The following is a 24,564-nucleotide window of genomic DNA, read 5'->3' on the forward strand; positions in this document are numbered from 1 at the left end:
TGTTACATCAGAATTTGCTATCGACTTTCATAACTAACCTAACTGCTCAATTTTTTCTCTTAAAAAGGTAATTAACAAATTTTAATTTTATTATCCCCGCTTGTGTCCTTTTTTATCTGATGTATATGATTTAATTACATATTTAAAAATTGTTCTTTTCCTTATTGCAGGCTTCTAACGGCAGGAAGGAATTAAAACATTGGATTGTTGCCACGAGGTCCTATACCAATATTAAATTTATTAAGGAAGGTTAGTAATCGGTTTGATAATAATATTTTCCTTGATTTTCTTATCATATTATTTTAAATTCGATGATATTTCATGTAGAATTGTTGTGGTTTTCCCGTATCTTGGCTTTTTGCTTGTAGCTAGGCTATACTGCTGTAGGCCGTTCGGTTATCTGCTGTTGATTGTTGAGGCTGTCCTATTATTAATCTATCTTCATAAATTTAAAGCCCTTATATCTTGTGTACTCTTTCAAACAATTCCTTACTTCATTTATGATAATTCCTTTTAATCCCTTCTTTTTCCAATCAATCTGTACTCTTAACTCATCCTTCCTTTCATTATCATTTAATATTCTTGATCTCGGTTCATTATAAATTAGTAGGCTCACAACAATAACTATTTTTATAATATTAACTTTCCAATTATCAATAATAAATTCTTTCAATAATAACAATATAATATTTTCCATCATATCTGCAACACAGTATTTTATTAATATCACAGCCATTATTACAAACATTAAACACCATAACAAAACATTTATCATCTTTTCAATAGCATAATATCCAGATACTTCCATTTTATTGACATTATTCCTTATTTCTTTCATTCTTCTTAACCACCTTCCATTATTCATTAGTCTCAATAAGTAGTCCACTCCATTATTTTCCCGGCATAAATCCATAATAGTATTCCTATCAGTTCCGTTTCTGTCATATTCCTTTGGCCTATTTTTCCGGTCACATCGCTGATCATAGCCTTTAAAACGTATGTGCCGCGGATGCATGACGTCGGTGGTCTGTTCTCCAACCTGGTCCCGGTCCGGTATCCTCCTCGGGCGTTTAAATCGTGCATGCGGCTTCCATCGGCGCGCGCGGTTCCTCCGTTTCTTCCGCCTCCGGCCTTACGATGCATGCTCCTCTTTCCGTCAGTAGTCCGTCTTCTCGTACTGATGCCGGTCGGGTGTCCTCGGCGCCTCCGTCTCCGGGCCTTGCGATGGTCGCTCCTCTTGTCCGGTAGTCCGTCCTCCCTGGTGTATCCTCTTGGTCCTCTATCCTGGTTCCTTGGGTGCCTTGGTGGGGTCGAATGTGCGCGGGTGCGGTGGCGGTCTCTTGATGCCGGGTGTGACGTTCAAAGCGGGTAGTATGGTGGCGGTCTCCTCCTGGCGACTGTTTTATTTTGGCAGTGGTGGGATTTCAGCATTTTAAGTGTATCGTTTCTTGTTTAGGGTTGTGGCCGTAGTGATTCTCGTGGCGGGTTGCTCTTCGGCGGGGACAGGATACTTAGTAGGGATTGATGCTTGCGGCGGTTTTTGGTGGTGGTTTATCTGGTATTGGCTTTTGTTCTTCTAATAATTTTCCGTAAATCATTTCTAAGGTGGTGTATGATGTTGAATATCTGATTTTTTTGTTGTTTCATTGGAGCTTGTAGTGTTATATCGGGGGTATCATATAGTCCTGGTTTATTAGCTGTAGCTTTCTGTTATCTGGTGGCGGGTTGTTGGGTGTTGGGTTCTGTGTTTTTTGGTGATTTGATCTGGACGCTGCTCTAATGTGTAGTTTGTACTTATTTGATGAGGTGGCGGTTTGTAATTTTGTCGTAATTATTCTGAGTGTTATCATTATTTGTGTTAAATCGATCACGGCCATAATAATACTTTCTTTCATAGTTTTGCTGTGGATAATGGTTTGTTTGACGATTCTGAAAACTTCTATTATTCCAGCTGTTATTTTTGATATGATTATAGCGGCGTTTAAATTGAGGGGTAGATCGTGAGCAATCATATGGTACTGATTCATAATTTTGGCTGTTATACTGATTACTTTTGAGTTATGCTGATTCTGTGTGTATCTCTGGTCTGAACGTGGTTTGATATTGCCATCACAGACTGTATGCCATATAAATGATTTATCAGCTGCTTGCAATCAGTAATGGTTGTGTGGCGAGTGCCATTCTAACTTGATACGGTAGCTTCTTTAAAATAATACTTGCTAATGCCGATTCATTAATGGGCTCGCTCAATTGAGAATTTTTAAACTGTAGGGCAGTGACGAAAGTGGTACATGCACCGTCTAAGTTAGGGTTGAAATCGCATGATATGATGTCCGCTAGCACGTCCAACTGTTTACTTCTGCTCCAATACTGTTCCAGGAAGACAGCTACAAACTCATCCAATGATGTAAATTCATGGCTCTACTCCGAAAGAACATCAGGGGTTCGCCAATCAATAAACTAGTCAAACGAAGACGCCAAAATTCCAAGAGGTAGGTGCAAGAGTTTGTACTAATTTTATCTGATCAATGAATGGTTGAGGTTGCAAATGGCGATCAGTATTATCAAATTTTCCTAGTCCTTGTAATATACTATGTACGTTGAGGTTGTCTGTTTGAATCCCTTGAGGTCGTTGTTGAATATGATTTTCTAATGCTGTTATTTTTTTCCTGTGTTATCTGCCATTGACTATTATGTGTAATTTTATTTGCGTTTATTTCTTGATTAATTGAGTCAGAGTGGATTTTTGAATTAGTAGAGTTCCGTTTAAAGCTTTACAGGTTTCTGTGTTTTGATTTATATCAGAATTTGGGTGAGCTATTCATGAATTTGCGAAGTGTTTTGTGCTGGTAGGTTATCTATTCTTTCGTTTAACTCACAAGTGACAGTATCTATTTTTGCTGTTAAATCGGTTGTAATTAGTTCTTGATTTTCAGCGGTAGATGCTGGTATTGTGTCTGCAGTTTCCTTACCCGTTCTTACCGATGTATCCTTCAATGATTCCCGCATTTCCTTCATTTCCGCCTTCAAGTCCTTCATTACCATGGTCATTGTTTTTTCTAAACTATTAGAAAATGACTTGATCATCCCCTCTACTAGAGCCCTTCTTATTGCTTCTTGGGAGACATTTAACGGTTTATTACTGTTCACAGGATTCTTGGCGGTGATTGAAGAGATCTGGGCGTTGGACTCCATCGCGCCCCCCTCAGCGTCGATCTCCGCTACTATCGCCGTCTGCAGTGTGTCTGCTACCTTACTTTGCGTGGACGAAAAGAGACTCATATTTTAAAAATGGATTAAGTGTCAAGTGTTTGTTAAAAAAGTGAAAGTTTTGGCCAACAAGGCATTAATAAGGACACAAATGAGGATAGGCCTATGGACATTACAAGCCAGGTAACCTATTATTACTTAAGCTCTTATAATATAATAATACTATTCATTGATTTCTGACTAGCAGTTTAGGCCTATAAAATATAATAGCTCTCTCTATAAAATATTTTTTTTTTTTACAATAACAATAATAAAAAATTTTCTTTAAAACATATAATTTCTCTTTATTTAAAGCTATTGATTCCCCAAAAAGTAATACAAATTTTACTTCACCAGTTTTCCTCAATACTCGTATAAGTTATCTATAATTTTCAATATGGTTATTGACTTAATTTCAAATAATTATTCAATGAGCTCGGCTCTCATCATCAGCCCCACGTTGGGCGCCATGTCTTTATGTCACGTTATTCTTTATATTTAAATAACGATTAGCCTCCTGCTTGGCATCAGTCGGTAAAGCATGAGATTTAATATAATTAGGGCGTGGTTTTCTAATAGTATTCAGTCTTAAAAAATCTTGATAGGCCTAGATATGGGCTTCTCCAATAACTCTTGTAATTCAATAAATAATAAATATATATATAAATGATACTTATACTATAGAGTTGAGGAATAAAAAATAAATTGCACACCATGAAAGTTTCATACATATATTACATAAATAATGCAAAGATCAATCGAGGCAAAAAATATATATAGAGCGATAAAAAATAAATATAAAAATAGAACAATAATTGAAATCAATAAAATATCACAGGCTAAACGTTATATTCTAGATTTATGGCACGAATCATTACCATGTGCCTTTATCTTAAAATCATATGTATTCTTTTGCATGTAGCTGCGATATGTACTTGCTAATACTTGTCGACTTGGACAATTCAATCAAAAATATGTGCTCTAAGATCAGCTTGATAAATTAGCCACTAATAATCCAAATATAATATATATTAAAATCTCTAGTATTTAGTAGATTTATTTGTATCGAATATATATTTTTATCTCAGGGTGCAAGATTCGGCACCTGACGGAATAGGTAGAGCCATTCATCTAGTGAATTAGAACTATAATAAATTATCGCAAATTGTATTGCAAAAATTAAATATTATATGCATATGTTTTAATAGCCTAGATTTTGTACTTCTTTGATTAATAGAAATTTCTGAAATATTGATCTATATTTTTCTTTCAAATAAATACCTTAATACTAATTTTACTTGCGCAAGTATTACTCTTATTAATTTCTCAATTTATAATAAAACCCTTTCGGCGAGCTAGCTTGATCATCAGATTAATTCGAAGCACTAGGGCGCCCATCACTAATTCAAATTTAATCACTCACGTGTCGAAAATCTTCTTGTAAGCCGCCGATGTCGATCCAACTCCATGTGGTCCGGGAATATGGTAGCGGAATCGTCTCCTCCAAGGGGTTATAAATTTAATTAAAATGAAAAATGACTTCTGCTTCACAATAGCATCACGAAGTCTTTTAAGAAATTTAATAATTTACTTTAACTTTAATTTTTACAAAATTATTAATAAGGTACTTCGCTCTAAAATTTGGGGGTCCTCTTATGGTGGCATTGGCTGGCGAGTGCTGGTTCTTCCTTTTCAAGTTTTACACCTCTGGAAGCTCTTCGTGTAAAATAATACTCCCACCGCTTAAAGCGAGTTGAAATATGAGCTTGAATCTCAACCCCTAATACTAAGTCACAACGACTTGGTAAGTAGCTCACTGTATGAATGAAATTATGACTGCAATGCATTAATTACATGCGAACTCACGTTGTGCACCTAGTTCATAATGAACACTAAGTTAACGTATCAAACGTACAATGTATAATAATGTAATGAATGGAAAAGAGAATCTATGAAATCGGAAAGAAATGAAAACATTCAAATTAATTCTTATTATCTTATAATCAAATTATTGAACCTTTTTATCTGATGATGCCAACATGAGTCTTGAGCTCGTTCATCGGTAAAGGAAGATATGACAGTGAGAAATGAGTGAAGCTAGAGTTCCAGGACGTGGGTTGTGATCTTGTAAACCATCGAAGATTGGTTCAAAAAGTGAGTTTTCAGTGCAGACTGACTGTGAGCAGTAGTGGCCTCAAGCAAGCACCGTTCAAGGGGAGAACCGATAGGACAGCGATCATCTAAATTTGTGCGACGAGATTGCGAGGGCAACCTCTCACAATTATTGAAACAACCATCTCCAAATTGTATCAAATAATCACCGAATCCTTGCAAGGAATTATTCAATCAAAAAGTTTTGTGTTTACGCAACCGAGAACATCAATAAGAGTTATGATACAGCCGCTATCAGTATGCGAAACGTAGGCCTATTGTATGCAGTAAATTACAATGTATCGATCTGATTCGAGATTATTTTGTATTCTGTGAGACGGTACATTCTGAAATACTGTGTTAGAAGGATTCAATCTCCTGAAAGGATTCTAATTCTGTAGGGTAGCCTACAGATTATGAAAAGGTGACATTTTCCCATTCCTGCATTTTACAATAATATTGTTGTGGAAAATAATGTAATAGTTTTGCTTCACTGTTTTTGTTCTCTTCCTAGCTTTTCTTCATATTAAAATCTCCTCTCGGCCTTGTGCTCTAGGTGATCCAGACCAATTCTTATCAATTGTTCTAATTACTGTTTTAACCCCCAAATCGGAACTGAAAAAACTGAAGTTCAGTAGGCAATGAGAGCAAGATTAGAAAAATACATTTGAGAAAGAATAATACTCACGGTTACACAATCGTCCAGCTTGCGTTGCCATTGGTCCGATCGGTCGATGAGAGCGTTCCACTTTTCGCTCAGCTTGCTAACTTCGCGACGAATGCAACGCGTCAACTCTCTCGCTTGCTCCTCGGCGGATCGGTACCCTCTACTATCACCATCCAACATCTCCCTTCCTGTTGGAAAACAAACAAGTAAAAAATTGCTTGTAAAATGTGGGACAAAATAAATAAGGAAATAAATATTGTAAAAGAATAATATTTAGAGATATATTTCAGTTTCATTAATTTCTAGTGAAAAGTCAGAATATATAAAATATGATGAATAAAAATCCTGATTGGAAGCAGAGAAAATTAATGATATTTTGAGAGAAATTAAGTACTCAAAGAGGAATAGTGGAGACTATTGATCCCTAGATACAGAATATTGTATTTTATAAACCTTGCTCAGCAATACATTAGTATTAACTGATAGGATTGAAAGAATCCTAGTGAGAAATGAAATATTATTTGATACTTGTATCCAAACACAAGACTTGGAATTGAAATTGTACTAAGAATATGTTGAGTAACTGGTGAGAGAAGAATGAGAAGTAAAAGTAAAATGAGGAGCAATCACATTAAAACGAATGTTTTTGAAAGAGGCAGCTCAATATTCTACTTGATCATCCTATCACTTATATTTGGAAATAATGTACCCGCCCTTTTTTATTGTTCAATTCAGTTCAAAACTATTTGTTACAATAGTAACTAGAATAATTTATTATGGTTGCTAATCAGTTAGAATGACTTCCGCGAGAGTTGAGTTTCACCTTCAACGAAATCAGTCATCTCAAAATATATTATACCAGATTAATGCAATAACCATGATATTCTTCAGAAGAAAGTATTGTTTCAATAATATTTATTATCATCTTGGAATGCATTGATGCACCACGATTGTATTTCTCATTAATATGATTGATGTAATCCTACATCCAAGTTTACAATAACTTTTCATTTGCATCAAAAGCCTTCAACTCACATAGCAATACCTCAAGCGAGATCTATAATTAAAATGTTATATGGAAACATTATGACTTCCTCCTACATTTTACTAAAATATTTTATCTGTCCTGCCGCCTCATTAATCCCAATTTGTCTTTTAACAAGCTACAATAACTGAATCCAAGCCAACCAATGTTTAGCAACTGAAAGAATCGTTTGCGCTTTGCCATTGGGGGTGAGTTGGCTATTTAGTAATCCTCGGTAAATGTACTAAAGTGGCGAGTGTACTTCCAGCATTGGCCCACTGCCAGCACTTCAAGTGTCCAACATATTCCAAACGACAATAAAAATTATTCATCGTTTAGCCAGAGTCTAGTGGATTGGACCAGTTCCCATTTGGCCAGTAATAAGCCTACAGGTTTTTGCAATAAATAGTCAATAGAATTTCTCATAAACCCCTATCCTTGTGAAAAAAACTCTTTTCAACATTTCGGTCATATGGAATATTTCTCAAGAGGGACAATAGAATTGTAATAGAGATATTCATCGATTCAAAATTATTAAAGAATGGTGAATTGTAATTGGATTCAATTCTCATGTCTGTTCAAGTTAAAAATAAGTTTTTTATATTTATCATACGATTCGGGTCAACATTATAGAGAATGGAATAAGGAATGTATATTTTAATCTCTTTCCATTTCAAAATACTTCTTTATTCTATTATGTCGACTAAGGAAGTATTTTTCAGTCATAATTTTAAAATTATATTTTGAAATGGTATTTTTTTCGAAATTACAATAATTTATCGGTTATAAACTCTATTATGTGAATTGAAACGGCGATGGTGTATCAGGTGTATCAATCATGAATATTCTATTACTAACTTGTATTGGAAAGGTAATAGATGAAATCTACAATATACTGTTCTCTCGTATAATAAATTCTATACATTAAAGGTGGCCAGATACATGACATTTCATTGTAGTATCATGTTTATTTCAGTGGTATACATAATATGTTGTAAAATATGTACCGTATACCAAGATAGAATTCCTCCTTTTCTGTTATAATCTCGCAATGTGGAACAATATGTGTAGAAAGCTCTGATATTGAGAAGGAAATTGAATCAACCGCCATTTTGATACATCCAAAGAAGTACAGCGCATCTTACACACCGACCACACAAGTTATATATGATGACCATCCCTTCACTCACAGATTAGGAGGCAGGATTTGAAGAAGGTAAAGCAGGTAGATAACTCGTAAAATATTTATATACAGGCAGGTTTTTACGTGCATTTTGCCCTCACATCTCCAACTGGCTATAGATTTTCCGGTTGTAAAACTGCAAGCATAAAGCTGCTTGCATGATGCAGCAGCCAATCGTAAAAAGTTCATCTCTCCACCGACAATATCACGTGATCCGCTGCCCTTTCCTTCCCGGTCAAATTCCTTCCCGATTGTATTCATTGCGTAGGGATTCAAATCTGCGAGTTGATCGGATCATTATGATGAATAACATAGCATATTTATCTATTCATCCATAGTGTTTTATAATACGACTATAAATTTAGTATAGGCTAGAATTTACTATATAAAATTAAATTACTAATATAAAATTTACTATATATCTTACATTTTGTAAATGTCTATATTTACTCATAGGCATGTACACTTCAGGTGAAAGCTACAGACATTTGCCCAAAACTGTTTTAAACCTCAATTATTATTATTTAGATTACCGTACACAGTCAGGAGCCTGCGAACAAGATGAAAGAGAAAAGGATATTATTCAGAAATGACAGCCTACCTTGAAGCTACTTTAAGAAATTGAAAAATCAAATACAGTTGCTACAACATTATCAATCAATCACTTGTGAACTAGTTCCGATTGGATTTTCAAGATACTAGTTTACAAGAGAAAAAACTATTATATTACTTAATTCTAGTTTACTTGATTGGGAATTGAGTAGGAACTGGAATTACTTTTCACATATTTTATTCTTCGTGATTTAATCAAATATGATTAGATTTTGGTCTATATTTTTGTTGTTGAATAGGTTAATCTGACAATTTCAAATCGTTCTATCAACTATATGAATACTATTCAACGAACATCAATAGAATGGAACTGAGGTTGCAGAAAATTACAAAAAGTTCACGTTTCAAAGAACTAGACAGTCCTTTCGCATCACCAGCCCTGAGGAGCTGAGGTTGTAGAAAATTACAAAAGTTCACTTTTCAGAGAAATGGATTGTCCTTCCGCATCACCAGTCCCAAGCAATCAGTAGCAAATGCGCATCAATGCCCAATAAACAAAACTATGAGCATAGCGGCTCGCCGGCCGGGTGCAATCAGCCATCCGCATAATAGCAATGACCATCCGATAATGTCGCCCAGCCATTTGGGAGCAATGTTCACGCTGCCACGCTAATTTACCTTGTCGCCATTAATTAATTCACTACTGCAACTAGCGCGCACCGAGCCCACTGCGCATGCGTGAGCCAAAATACACCTAGACATTATTTAATTAGGAACAGCTTGCAAGACAATGCCCAATTGTGATGGCAGTGGCGGAAAAGTGCAATCAACTATAATGTGCTTTAAAATACAGCACACAACAAATACTGTACCGAAAAATGATCCTAGAAATGAATTTTTTGTGTTATTGTGGTTGAACAGCGTACATTTCCGGCTTGAAAACTGATGAGATTGAATTGAATTTCATCTAATGAATACTACGTATAACTATTTTAAACAAGCTGATCTCTTATAACAATATAGAAACTCTAGATGAGATTTTTGACGTATCATCACTTAGGCCTGAAGTACAAAACTGATGAACTCGAAATTTTGCATGTAGATTCTTAATTTAATGATAGCGAATATGTTTTAATTCATCAACTCCTAATTGGAATAATATTTGAGTCAATATTGAATAATATAGAGTCAATATCTATTCTAACTTCTATTCTGAATTTAGCGATGGCGATCATAGAGTTTCTTCATTCATCAACTCCCAATTACAAGAATATTTGAATAGTCGATATCTATTTCATATTAGAGGATATCTGCACCAACAGGAGAGCAATAAAATCCTCCCACAATCCCCATCACTTCTTGATGTAGTTACACCACTTACCAAGCTAGACTCTGGAACGGAAAATTGTAGGTTCGATTCATGAATTTTCAAGTTTCAATGGGAATTGTTATCTATGATAAGTATCTATAATCCCATCTATGATATGATTTTGTCAAATAGGATGATTTTTAATAGACGACTTTGTAGATTTCAAATAAAATTTTCTCAGTTTTTTATTTTTAGCTACTTGATAATATTTGAGACCTACTAGTCCTAAATAATTTGCATATTCATCGTAGTGTCGTCTACAGTATTTGTGTTACGCAGACCGTTGCAGAGCAAGGATTAGACAGACCTGCTCGTATTGAATACAATTAACTGTAAAACTTCTTGTCCGAATAGAATAATAAATAAAAATACATACATTTTATTTTATGAGTATAAATACATATTCATAAATACTAATAAAAATACTGTCAGTACTCATAGCAGAGCAAATTTTTGCAAATTTAGAAGATAAGACATTGAAAATGCCAATCTTGTTTGAAATGTTGCTGGGTAAGTGGATGCACAACTTTAAACTTCAACCATCACCGATTGTTCAAAAGACGCTCATATTCGGACGCGACAGTTGGGGAAGTTTTGAAACAAGTTTGTGAAACAAATTCGAACAGAGTGAAACAGTTGGAGCGGATTTATGAAGCTAGTGCCGGCTACAAAGCCTGTGCCAAGATCCGGCAACTAAACGACCAACAACATATTCAGCTGAAATTCACTTCACTGATTTGTTGACGTTCAACTACTTTCCACAGCAGATTGTTTGAAGGCGAGTTCGCTTAGCAGAAGAACGATATTGTGCTGAAAAGATTTGCAAATCGTGAGGAACATTATTTCAATGTTGTACTGTTATCTGAAATGCCGTATGTTTTTGTATTTCATAGCTCTCAAACTTGTGAAGAATGATGAACAGATAGTCTGGAAGTTAATCTTCTTCTTTTTCTCTATATCTATAAAAGGCTAAGCCCAGACAGACTGAAATCATACCACAGCCCAAACTACTGAGCCTACAAACTTGAAATTTTGCACAATTGTTTATGGTAGCCTCAAAACATCCACTAAGAAAGGATTTTCAGAAATTTGCCCCCCTGAGGGAGCTTGGGCCCCCCAAAAATTTTGTACTTTTAAACCGCTCATTGCACAGCAAAGTCATGAGGAACTTTTTTGTTCAGCTACGGAAAAAAATTAGATCTATGCAGAAAAATTCCGACCAGGAGCAGAGAGGAGTCCAGGAGAGGGCATTTTTTAAAAAATTTCATGTGAAATCACACTACAGCTCAAACTAATTGGCCTACAGACTTAAAACTCTGCACAAAAATTCTTCAAACATGCTAGACGCGCACTAAGAACGGATTTTGAGATATTTTGCCTCTAAGGTTTTCGAAGGATGAAAAAGGATCCTATTTAGTAAGGTTATGAACATGGTAAGGTGAATGCCATATGGAACTGAGATAATTGACACATGATATTCTAACATATGTTGTAATCATTGTAAAGCTTAATTAAAATAATTTCATCAATCAGCTGATCGAATTTAATTTTATTTGGATCCTTCATAGAATTTATAGTATTCCTGGTGATTGAGCCTGTCTTTTTTCAGCGTTGACTATTAATAATAAAGCTTTATTTACAACTAGTTTACCTGGCAAACTTAGGTTCCGCCAAAAGTCAATGTATCTCATGTCACACTTTACTTTATTTGGTGAATCATGAAATAATTTATCTGACAATCAATATTTTCATTTACATCTGAATAGGTACGGACTTCCTATGTGCTTAGTCATGCAGCATCCATTATTCGATGTGTTTAAAGCAGTTCGAATGCAGCTGACTGATTCAAAGTATTGTCAAATGTCATGCCGGTTTCATGCAAGGTATAATATCATTTCTAAAAATTATAAAAACTATCAATAAAGGACCAAGAATTTCGAATAAAAAATAAAAATGTATGTATTATCGTTGAAATTATTTATTATTTAAGAAATTATATTATAATGTCAAGTCTTATTGTAACTAACTAGGTCATAGCATGAAATTATATTATTGATAAAGACAGCAGAAATTAATTATAACAATCTCAGACATAATAAAAATTGTATAAGAGTATTAATTTATTAATTATTACTTCAACTGAACCACATGGTAATTAAATCTCTTTGGCAAGCCTAAGCCAATCATAGTGCATAGAAATAGCACCAAAAAGGTGATCGTTTGAAAACAACATATGTTAATCTACTATCAGACAACAAACCTGCCTTATCACATACGCTAGCACATGTACATTGTATAAGAGGAACTATGTCGAGGAGCTTAAGTGGTTTTAAGAATTATATGAATTGAATTATTATCATAATTAAAGGAATTATATTCTCTTGCTTGCCACTGACGTCATGTCTAAGTCACAATCGTTCTACCAATGGCAAATTTTTATGCAAATTTACTACACCGAGATTCTCAGAAGAAAGGTCTAGCCAAGAAGCTTAGAGAAAAAGACTTCACTTCCCTTTTGAAATCCTCACCGTTCAGATCTCTTTATAGTTACCAAGACCTATTCGTAAAAAATTCTTGTTCGATTTTATATGTTTTATTTGTGAGCCAATATTTTAGGCTATTCTATTTGTTATTCGTAAATCTATGTTCAGCAATCGATGAATTAAAAGTTTAAAGTTGAATCATCCCTTAATTAATTTGGTGAAGGAAATATTAAATTACAAATCCCCCACGTGCTGAAACCGAAGCCTGGATCCGCTGCCGATCAAACGATTTTTTGATCTAAAGAAGAAAACCACGACCGCCAAGGAATTTCACGTGAGTTATAAGTTTAAAGGGGCCCCAATCTACGCTTCGAAAAATATTACAGTGCAGAAAACATAAATTTTTTCTTCGTTAAATTATTGGCCACGCCGACAAGCGCTTATTAGTTATTAAGAGCCTAGAATTTATTCATATAGAATTTCTAAGAATTTGTAGTTGATTAACTATCCTCCGCTGCCAGAACCACGACCCCGACAATTTTAAAAACACTTTTTATTCATTTTTCACTATTTTTTCAAAACTGTTAAATTTTATCAATTGTAAAATTCTGTCGAATCACGCATGGTGTCATGCAAGCACAAGAACATTTTTAACTCTTTTTGTCAATGCTAAATTATTATCAATCTGTAAATCAAATTCTGAATCTGCACTGTATGATCATATATTTTATTATAATATATTTCAATTCTGTTAATTCGTTTTCTGAGTTCGATTATTTCTTAAGCCTGTTAATTATTGTGTCTGATACGTTCTATATCATCAAGAACCGATCGAATACGATCATTGAAATAATTGAATTAAGCTAGATATTGGAACAGGTCTAAGTGGATGTAGCGAGTGGGGTCAGATCGAGATATTTATTCTTTGTCCTTACCTGCTCATATATCAGCTTTTATCTGTTACCAACCTCGACTTAGGAGCGAACACATCATTTGTACAGCAGATGCAGCCAGAGATCATATAATTTCCTACAATAGAGCTTAAAACCCGACAAGACTCTGTTCTCGAAGTATATTCTGAACGATATTTGGTCCAAGTACCGTCTTTTAATCCTTCGGAACTTATTAGAGACGCAGTCCCGTAAATTATCTACATCGGGATTTTTGCTCGACCTGTATGATTTTGTATGCTCATTCTTCACAGGTAATAATTTTAAGATATCCGTCTTCAGTGTTTAGCGATCGCTACACTGCTTATAAAAATTTCATCACTATACAACCTGTCCTTAGAAGAATCAAGGGTGAGCGAGCGTTTAGGCCTCCCGCGATTCCGACAGTTGTATTGAATCTTGTAGTGAATCAATCAGTCTGGTGTACACTCAGCGTCCACGTATGCAATTACAAAATTTATAACCTCAACACCGTTGATTTAGTACAAGATTCACTCTACATGTGCGAAGCCGTTAAAAAACGCTTTACATGATTTGCCGGCCCAACGTGAGGCATTTAGATACAGCACTACATGATTTGGCAAATCACCCTACATATGTGAGGCGAGTAAAATACCGCTCCACAATATATATATATATAATATATATATATATATATATATATATATATATTGTCATGTGGTATTTTAGCACCACAAAATATTTTTGAAATGAACTATTGAGCTTTAATAGAATTATGAAATAGAAAGAAAAGATAGCCTAGTCAAAGTACCACTCAAGTAAAATCGAATGTTATTAGTGATAAAGAGCAATCATATTATCTAATACGATAAGAGAATCAAACAAATTGTAATTCGACAATAATGAGAATTCATTGGCAGAAATAAAAATTATAAAGCGGCTTATTTATTATTGGCAGATCATAAAAAATAAAAGTTTACATGTACATTTGAGGTTAGAATTCTTTGTTTTTGTTCTAAACGAATCAATCGACCTAGGATCAATCGACAGTTCTTTGAATCGATACCTAACAAATCAGCTGATTGCTCGATCAACCGGTATGAATTGAATTATAAGTTTTACTCACAAAATATATATTATATACACTAGGGAAGGTTTATGTGAATAGATAAGGACAACTATTATTGTTACATGAGTATTTATTGCAATCTAAAAAAAGTATGAAAACCAAGAGTACACAAAACTCACATAAAAAATTATATGTACATCATTTTACAACATCATGTATCAAGATTTAATTATTAAAATACTTTTAGTCTATCATTTAATTTATTTACGTAACAAATTTCCATTTATCTTTGTATAACAAAGTTAGGAACACCCTGAATCCTAAAGAACCAATTACATTGAGTCTTACTAAGATTAGAGAGCCAATCAGAAGGAAGCTTATAAATCGTTAAAAGAAGAGATGAAATTTTTCTGAAAATCATTCCTCTCTGGCTTGTGATCCCGATCTGTGAGGACGCACATGGAGATTAGGGTTCTTACTTCCTATTAAATTTTAAAATCATCAAGCCAATCCCTTTTTTAAATGTGAAATATATGTAATTAATGTTTGATTATTTGTGAACTCAGTGTTGCTAAAGAGTTCTTAATTGTAATCTGTTCCCATTAATATATTTCTAATACTGAAAGAAATTTATAAGAAATCTGGACCACACGCGAGCCCAGCAGAGATGAAAAGGACCTGCATAATTAATTATTGGAAATAATTAATTCACTTTACAAGACCTTCAAGAACATCATTACTGTGAGTGTTAGTTCTAATAAGCTCATTAGCCGGCCTTTAATAGTGAATTGGGGAATTGTTTAAAGCGCTATATAAATTAATTCAAGTTTAAGAAATTCGCAACGTGTTGAATACTATCATAATATAATCTATAAGAACGTTCTATGAATTTATTGATTTAGGTAGGAAGCTTACTTCCATGCATGGCATGAACTCATAAAACCCTGAGATTATTGAATTGTTATTTTTATTAATTATTATTTGCTCATTGATCAAAGTATGTCATGTTAAATCTACAGACCGAACAGGTTTTAAGTTGTAGAATTCTGAATTGACTGGAAGTCCACGTATCAGTATTAAATACAAATTTATAATTTTTAAAGCTCACAACTGTGAATGCTATTATACCTTGTGATAATTGTCAAACTATTAAAGAATTTATAAATATTGGAATTATAAATTAAGAATATTTTATATATATTATTTTATGGGAATATATTTTATGTTTTATGTCAGCATACAAAATCTTGGAAGTTTTTTATTATATCCTAACTCATCTCGTGATATACAGTTTGAGCTGTCTTGATACCAAGAAAAAAATATTCTGCAGCACATAAAATAAGTGAATCAATTAATATTGATCTTATTAAGAGCATTCATTACTTATCATCCTTTGATGATAGTCATACTATTCTGCCAGAAAAATCATATTGTTAATTATATTAATAAGTCTACAGTATATCATATAAGGATCCAGAGAACTTCAAGAACTGGCGTTGTAAGTTCAAAGGAATTTCAGAAGGATAAATTGGTGAATACCTGTATCCATGACAAGCGTTTTAAAAATCAACTAGAAAAACCATAGTTGGTCTTCATTATTCTCGATTGGATATATGGTTACTGATAGTCAGTCACCAAATATCTTTTTGTTTTCCTTATGGGTATTCTTCCAGAACTTCACAGAAGCAGCGGTAAGAATTATTAATCATCAATCATTGAACCCTGTGGTGATTAATTATATTTGGAAAATTCATGCATCTACCACTGAGCTAGAGCTGCGGTCTGAACCCAGCATATTTGCGAGCCGGACGGCCTTAACTTTTTGCAAATTTATTTGCAAAATAGGGATTTTAGCGACCGCTCTTATAAATATCAAAAATACAGCACCACATATGAATGGTTGGCAATCCACACCATTACATAATATCACTCAACACGTAAGGCAAAGATTTACAACATCACAATATATATAGAAGATAGAAGATTTCATGCGGCTCAAACAAAAGCCTCTCTAAATGGAGGTAGAATGATAAGGTTGACAACTTTCAGTTCTGTTGTTTTAACATTTTTTTCAAATCACTTTCAAAAAGTTCATGTAGTACTATACCTACTATTGTTTTTGAGCAACTTCTGGCGCTATCATAGTTTCACCACTATTCTGTTCCACAGTCCTATCTCTTGCAGTCGTTAACTTTATATCTATATATCGATAAGTAAAGAACTGGCTTATACACGTACGCGATAGGAAAATTATGTTTGACGCATCATCACGTCTGAAGTACTGGACTAATTAACTTGAAATTTTGCATATAGGCTAGATTCTTAATTAACCAAGGATGGTTATAGGCCTATTTTCAATTCTTCAAGATTTCATTACGTCAAGTTTTCAGATTATCAAGTTTGAAAATAGATCCTTGCGAAGCACGGGTTCCTGCTAGTTAATAATAGTCAGAGACAAATAAATTGAACAGTATCTTTATTCTGTGTAGATGTCTAGTTGAAACTTCCATGACTTGAGGCTTAGATCTTTGACTTTGAAGATTTGTACCTCCAAAATGGCAGGATCAAATTACTTATTGGTGGAACAGAATCACAGAATCATAGATAATGAGAGCTTATAGTTTGCTTTTTCGTTTTATTGATGCTAAATACAAATTTTTCTATATGTTGTTTTGTGGAAAGCCCATTTAAAATTCAATCTATCACAGTATTTTCAATCTATATTTCAAAATATCAATCTATAATGGCATAATGAATGATAGAGATTATTCATTTTATCATTATATTAGGAATATTATAGGACCTGTTCATTATTCACAGAAAATTCAAAAAATTGTGAAGTGAACGAAAAGAGTGTCAATGACATGCTTATTTAAATATTTGGAACGACATGTAGTGAAGAAAAATTTCACAGGATTCTCAAATTCTTACTCTATAATTCTCAGAACTTACAAATCATTCCGTTGTGGTAAAGTTCTTGAAAATCCATTGAAGCTACGTATTCGACAGACATATTATTTTATAGAGGGAATGTTAGTCGATATGACGATGGCTATGGAAAGTTTCCTTTTTTCTAAATCCCTCCACTAAGCTGGCAGACTGTTAGCAGTCTGAAGTCAGCAGGGTTTTATGGCCTCCTACGGTGCCCTTTAATTTTCGCTTCAGTCGCGATTCTTTTGTTACACAGCACTGCACAGCTGAACAGTGCACACTACAACTGTACTCTTTTTAACGCATTACATCCAGTCATCACCACTTTTCTCCAACTTTCTTCTCCCTTCTTCTTGAGATATCCTGCTTCATCATCTCCTCTTTCTCATTTTTACTCTCCTTTTTGTTCCTCTTCGCTCTTCTTCGTTCTCCTTCAATTATTTTTCTTTCTTTTTCTTCCTACTCAATCTTCCTACTCATCGTTCTCTACAAATTGTTCTACACCTTCTCCTTTATCTTTTACTATTCATAGTTTTCTACTACGTTATTCCCTCAATAATCCTTTCTAACCTATTATTCATTTTTTCCCTTCTCATTCATCAGTTTTCCTTTCCTGGTCCTTATTTTTCATATTTTTTCTTCTCCCATCGCTTCACCTATTTTTTTACTCCGTTCTCTCCATCTCCTCTCTCATGTTCTTCTATTCTTCACCCCACATCCATTCAGTTTTCTTCTTCCTTCACTTTTTTCCACCTTATTTATTTCCTTTTTTTGTTTTTCTTCACTCATTTCCATCTTATTTTCACAAATATTCCTAGATCATCTTCTTCCGCTCTCCATTCTCCCTTTTATAATTCACCTTATACTCAAAGTCAACCCTTTTCTTTCTCTTCTTCTTTTTCTGCCCAACTCGATAATATTTTCCGCCTTCCTCTTGCTTCTTCGCCTTTATCCCCTAATTGAGCTTCTTTCCAGTTCCCACTTGACTTCCCCCTTCTTTCTCATTCTTCTCCAGTCTTCTTCTCCTCCTCCAATTCATTATTTTTCTTGTTACAATTTTTCTATTCTTCCCTGCTCTCTCTTCCTCTTTCACGCTTTCCAATCATCCACTCCGGGCTTCACCTACACGTGATCCTGTTAACAGGTAGCTGCTAGGTGCAAGGTGAGGCATTGGGTTGAATGGCAACCCACGCGATACCCAATGACCTTTGTAGAGTGGAGGGCACTGGAGGGTCACAGTTGAAGAGGCTTAACTACATTTTAAGTTGGAACTCCTTCTTCGTAGAATAAGACGAAAGGGAAAGAACAAAGATAGAGCGACTTGTACTCAGTACTTACTCAGCCTTTTCTAATTATTAGGGGCACCTCGAGTAACTTGATATTGCACTGAACTTGCTTTGTCCTTATGGACCTGTACAATCCCGCGTATGTAATTATTCTTATTTCATTTGAATCTTGAACGGTGTTATGTGATAATTTAAACTTTACAGATCTCAGATCGAGTTCATTGATGGGAAAAGGAGTGAAAAAGAAGGAGAAGAGAGGATAGAATGAAGAGGAGGAAAAGACGAAGGAGGAGGAGAGGGAGATGATGAAGAAAAGTGAGAGGATAACACGATGAGGCAGAATTTTAAAAAATGTATTTCAAGATAAGGCTAATGATATTTGAGAAAAGTCAATGATACACTTTACAACAATTTCACTATATTGATGTAGATTTTTAAATAGGAAAAAATAGATTTATTGTCAGACAAAATATTTCAAAAAATTAACACACTTTTAAATGCTATAAATATTGGACATGATTCAAATAATTTTAAAGTGCTGTAGAATAAGTTGTCATGGATTTAAGATTCTATAAAACTTTCAGATTTGATAAGAATTTGTTCATGTACAAACGTTCATGGTAGATCCCCAATGGAAAAATGTCAGACCTCATAAACCTCTAAGCTTCAACTTCCGACGATAAACCAATAAAAATCAATAACCTCGATGAAATTGAGTTCAAAGTCTCTAATTGAAGTCACATCAATTCATACTCAGATTTTAGTCAACAGTTCTTTGGCAGATTAAGCAGGACCATCAAGAGCAATTTAGGTGTGTACAAAGTAAACCGTTCACCAATACCATTAACACCCTATGCACTATGGGAAGGCCATTAAGAGCGAAGCGAGCAAGTTTCAGTTAACAAACTGCAAGTAAACTGGTGGAGAGGCAGTTAGTTACTCCCTCCCACTCTTGTACAAGGTCTGAGGGCACACTATTACAATCTTATCATATGCTTCAACTAATTGAGTCAACCAATTATTGGAAGCATTAAGGAGTTTGGCAAACTTGGGTATCGAGTATGAGCCACTATATGTCAATGTCCAACCATTTGAAACAGCTCATAATTCTCAAGATAGATAATGTTTATTGTCTTTATCTAGCATAAATATATGGGAACAATTAAAGAGGAAATTGAAACGAAAATAGAACAGGATAATGGTGCGAAGGTGGTGTTGAGGCATTGAGGCCTCCTCTTCTCTCTAAAGGTTCAAGATTTTTTCGATTCACAAAGAAGAAACGTTTTTTCTTCTCTTGTTTTGTTGAAAATATACAACATATCGACAGATAAACACGAATAAAGCTGGAGCAACACCTGCCATGCAGCCATGCAGCGTTCCAATCCTAATCATTTCTGATATTTCTGAGAGGTGATAAGATTCATACAATTTAGATAAGTGCAAGTTATATAATTTTATGTGAAGTGCTAATACAGTCATTATTTAATTGACGATAATCTGGTTGTACCTATAGTCATTACTTCCATCCATTCATCTTCCTCTATTCATTAGTAGGTTTTGGTATCATTTCTCAAATTTATATGCTCTACTCTACTCTATTTCATCACGGTGAAGAAGTTGATAGTTGATATAATTCCTACCAATTATCTTTGTAAAAGGAATAGATAAATAAATAGTATCATAGCAATATATTTCGAAATTATTCATCTTGTATAACTAGAATCTCCACTCTTATTCCATTCCATTATGAAAGCAAAATGTGTAAATGATATCGGTTTCTTTGGAACTGATGAATAAATTCAAATTCTCTACCATAAGCAAAAGATATGTGTACAATGTTAACTAAAGGTATAGAATACACAATGTAGATGTAGGAAAGGGATGAGGAGGCAAGCCTAACACGTCACTAATTCTATCATCGATCTCACTCAGTGAGTAGCCCTCACCCTCTAAACTCTCAACCTTTAACCCCTTCGGAGGGCACCAACAGATCACATCGAGAGACCTCTCTCACTTTCCACCCTCCTGGAGACGCACTATCAACTCTATTCCTCGTTCTCTAACTCACTCTCTCTCGTACATCCACTCTTCTTCCGTCTTTCTCTAATTTTCCATCTCTCACAGGCACTCAGAAGCTTTTCTACTCCATTAGAACTCATTAACCGACATCCAGCTTATTGTTCTCCATAGCATTACACGTGCTCAAGATTTTAGGTGACTGATGAAAGTTACGACGGTAACAGGTGTAAGAGTGTACTTGCAGACAGCAGATGAAGATAAATTTTATGTATTCCTTGTAGGCGTGTATCTGTATAAGCCTCATAAATATAATGTGGATTCTACACTACACTTTATGACATCAAAAAATGACACGATTTTACGGAGGAAAAGTATAAATGATTATTGAAAAAAAGTTTTTAATATTAAAATAGTGCAAAATTACAGACTACTGCAATGAAGGAAAAATAAATAGGTACTGCATCTATTTTTTGCTGAGGATAGGCCTAGTCATTGTTCATAACATGAGCTCTAGGTTTATGAAGGAGTCATGAGAAGGTTAAGCGAGTTACAAACACCAATTTTTGATTTTTGGCCATCCGATTGTTTGCCTTTCTTATAAATTCTACCAGATTGAACGGAACTTGGAAAATACATATCATATGTGTAGATAAACACATCATGTGTTTAACAAGTTATATGTTAAATCCAATAGCTTCATAAAAAAGACAAAAAAATCGGACGTCTAAAAATCGAAGGGTGTGTAACTAGACTTAGAAGAAGTGAAAATGTTAATTAGAATTATGATTTGTTGAATTCAACAACTATTTAAATCACAAGGAGCCAAGGCTACGTATGATGAATATTTCAATACAACAAAGCCAAACCGATTATTACTAATGAAGTAATAGAACTAGCAACGGAGGTAAATTAACATCAACAATAACAAGGAACAAACGAAATACAATTCAATGTGAGTCAAAACTAAATAATGAGAAACAACAAAACCAAGCTGATCGTCAACTAATTATAGCATAAAACTTGCACCGAAACAAAATTTCAAACCATAAGAACAACTCGAGTCTATAACAAAGACGTTTATAACGATAACAAAGGCACAGTCCCGCATGGCCTGCTATACTCAGTACTTGACGAGAGAGATTAATCCTCCAATTTCTCAGCCGTAGATTAGGATCGTTATTATGGAGAGCCGTTTATTATCCAAGGCAAGGCATACAGCGAATAACGACAGATCCGAACGCAGCAGCTGTTATTTAAGAGCACAGTTAATCATAAAACTATGAACCCTTCTTTTGTAATTCATTGAAGCGTTAAACTGCCGCTTGGAAAGTGAATAATATAGTGGGGGTGGGGGAAAGGGAGAAGAAGAGAAGGGAGAAAATAGGAAATGGAAACTGAACCGAGACCCCAACAGGATTCTACGGGGTGGAATTGGTTAGACTAGGAGATATGGTAGTACTTGACTTAGTTCTTTCAGATTATTTCAACCCCTTCGTGGATTGATTCGACCTACGTCAATAGTATAGTGGGAGCTGACAAATGGAGAATTGTACTAGTTTTACCCGAAGTGAATTTACGCCCGACACACTACTATCATAAGAAGAGCCAATAAACATCCAAACATATTCGATTGGTGATTTTCTCTTGATATACGTTATGAAGTCATTAAGGAGCATATTATAATACTGTTCAAATTCGTAGAACAAATACCTTGGGACATCCATGATTATTAAAGTCAATTTGAGTTGTTCAATTTGTCGATTCAACAAACTTGAGAAATTCAAGTTTTTTACAGTTTAGATAAATAGCTCAATATTGTCTTCAATTATTCATTCAGTGATGCAGTGTAAATGATTTCTATCTCCCAACTTAAGATTCAGTTTCCAGTTTTTCAGCTGGGTAGGATTTGAACCACCTCAAATCACTTCAATCGCATATTTAATTATTTGATATTATGTTTCATTATTGAGGATTATTTTATAATAATTTATAAGAGATTATATTCTACATCCCTACCCCTCACCTAGCCTTAATATCCTCCCCCATGTACCTTTCATATTTTTCACTTCCCTGTAAATTCTGCTAATTCAATTCATTTATATCACCATCATTTTCATTTTTAGCATGAATTTTCACAAATATGCTTTATTATGTAAACACATCATAGAAGTTTTACTATTTTGTTAATCATTACCAGTGTTCGCCATAGGTCTTCTCAGACCTTGCAATGTTAGATGTATTAAATAAATATCAAATATCACTCACCATATAATTCGACACTATTAATAGTCTAGAAATTTCAGCAGAAGATCTATGGTTTCCATTGCAAGAGATTTTTTATGAGAAGTTACATGATGGTGAGATTTCAGGTGAAATATGAGTTGTAGAATGCCAAGTAGAGTTCTATAATAAATGTTGATATCATTCCAGGCAGAATATTAGTTATGGTTTAGGCCTGATATTTCAGGTGAATGTAATGTACTTTTATGACTTGTACTTGAACCTTGAAGCAGAATACTGATAATAGTTGTAATATTTCAATTGAATCACCACTGTTAATGAGTTATTTCATTTATGACTGTTACTGTTTTACTTGAACCTTGAAGAAGAATACTGGCAATATTTCTAATATTTCATGTGAATTACTGAGATAATTTAGAAGATATTATTGTAAAGAGTAAGTTACCTTCGGTATCACTGGTGTCGGAGAGAGGAGGTTCGTTGGCGATGTACTGGCGACCACTGAGCAGGTTGCTCTCGACCACCGGCCTCTTGTCTTCCAGCTGTCGTCGGAAGGCACGGTGATCATCCTGAAACAAGCAAATCCTTCATTAAAGATTCAAAGCTTATTGATTTCCCTATAATTTCCAATTGGAAATTGGACCAGATTCCAGATGATTTAGGAAACTAATTCCCGGTTCAAGCAAGCTTGGTCTGGACATTTGAAAATGGTCAAATTCGGGACAGTTTATAACGAGTGCACCTACTTATAATATACCCATGGCAATGGTTACTATCGATAACTTCAATGCACTAAAGTAAAGCGTATCCAGTTGTTCATGTTCAAACGTCCTGACCGAGTTGGGTGGAACCGAACAGTAATCATTCATTTCAATACTGCAAGTCCATGGAGAGATAATATGTTTTTCATAATAATTATCATCTCATCTTAAGATGAGCAATGTGCATTTTTATGGGCATATCTTATGAGAAATCACATCATATTTTATGAGGGCATTTTCCGTGATAAAGATTTTACAAATGTTTAATTGGAAGATGATTTATCCAAACTACTTAAGGCGAAAAAATTAGTACAGCAGCAAGACATATCGCTATTCTTAACAAAGATCGGTGGAAATTTGATTAAAAAAATATAAGAAATTACACTACCGATTGCATCTTCTGTACTGAAGAGTTGTACAATTCTTACAGAATCTGTACAATCTATGACTTCGATACCGTATTGTATGATTAATATTAGAATGATGTGAGATTCTGTTACATCTACAACTGTTTCAAATCGACAAACGGTATTTCTTTATATAATACATGTATCGTACCACAATCTCAGCTTGAACTGAGCTGTCCTATACAATGAAGAACTGAATAAGTATCAATCAATCAATCAATAATTTAATTCAACACAAAATACCCAAAAGAAATCAAAATA

At 34.4% G+C, this 24,564-nt stretch overlaps 1 protein-coding gene across 1 annotated transcript in view; it reads right to left on the reverse strand.

Annotated features, from left to right (window-relative positions):
* The window catches only part of LOC111057041 (dystrophin, isoforms A/C/F/G/H), a 608,133-nt gene that overhangs the window by 28,029 nt on the left and 555,540 nt on the right, over positions 1-24,564 (reverse strand). Inside the window, exons 54-55 of the mRNA XM_039431878.1 lie at positions 23,581-23,704; positions 6,089-6,255 (exon numbers count right to left, since the gene is read on the reverse strand). Coding sequence (XP_039287812.1) covers positions 6,089-6,255; positions 23,581-23,704 — 291 coding nt within the window. The remainder of the gene's footprint in view (positions 1-6,088; positions 6,256-23,580; positions 23,705-24,564) is intronic.

The sequence above is a fragment of the Nilaparvata lugens genome, chromosome 7, assembly GCF_014356525.2.
Source record: "Nilaparvata lugens isolate BPH chromosome 7, ASM1435652v1, whole genome shotgun sequence".
NCBI classification, from domain to species: domain Eukaryota; kingdom Metazoa; phylum Arthropoda; class Insecta; order Hemiptera; family Delphacidae; genus Nilaparvata; species Nilaparvata lugens.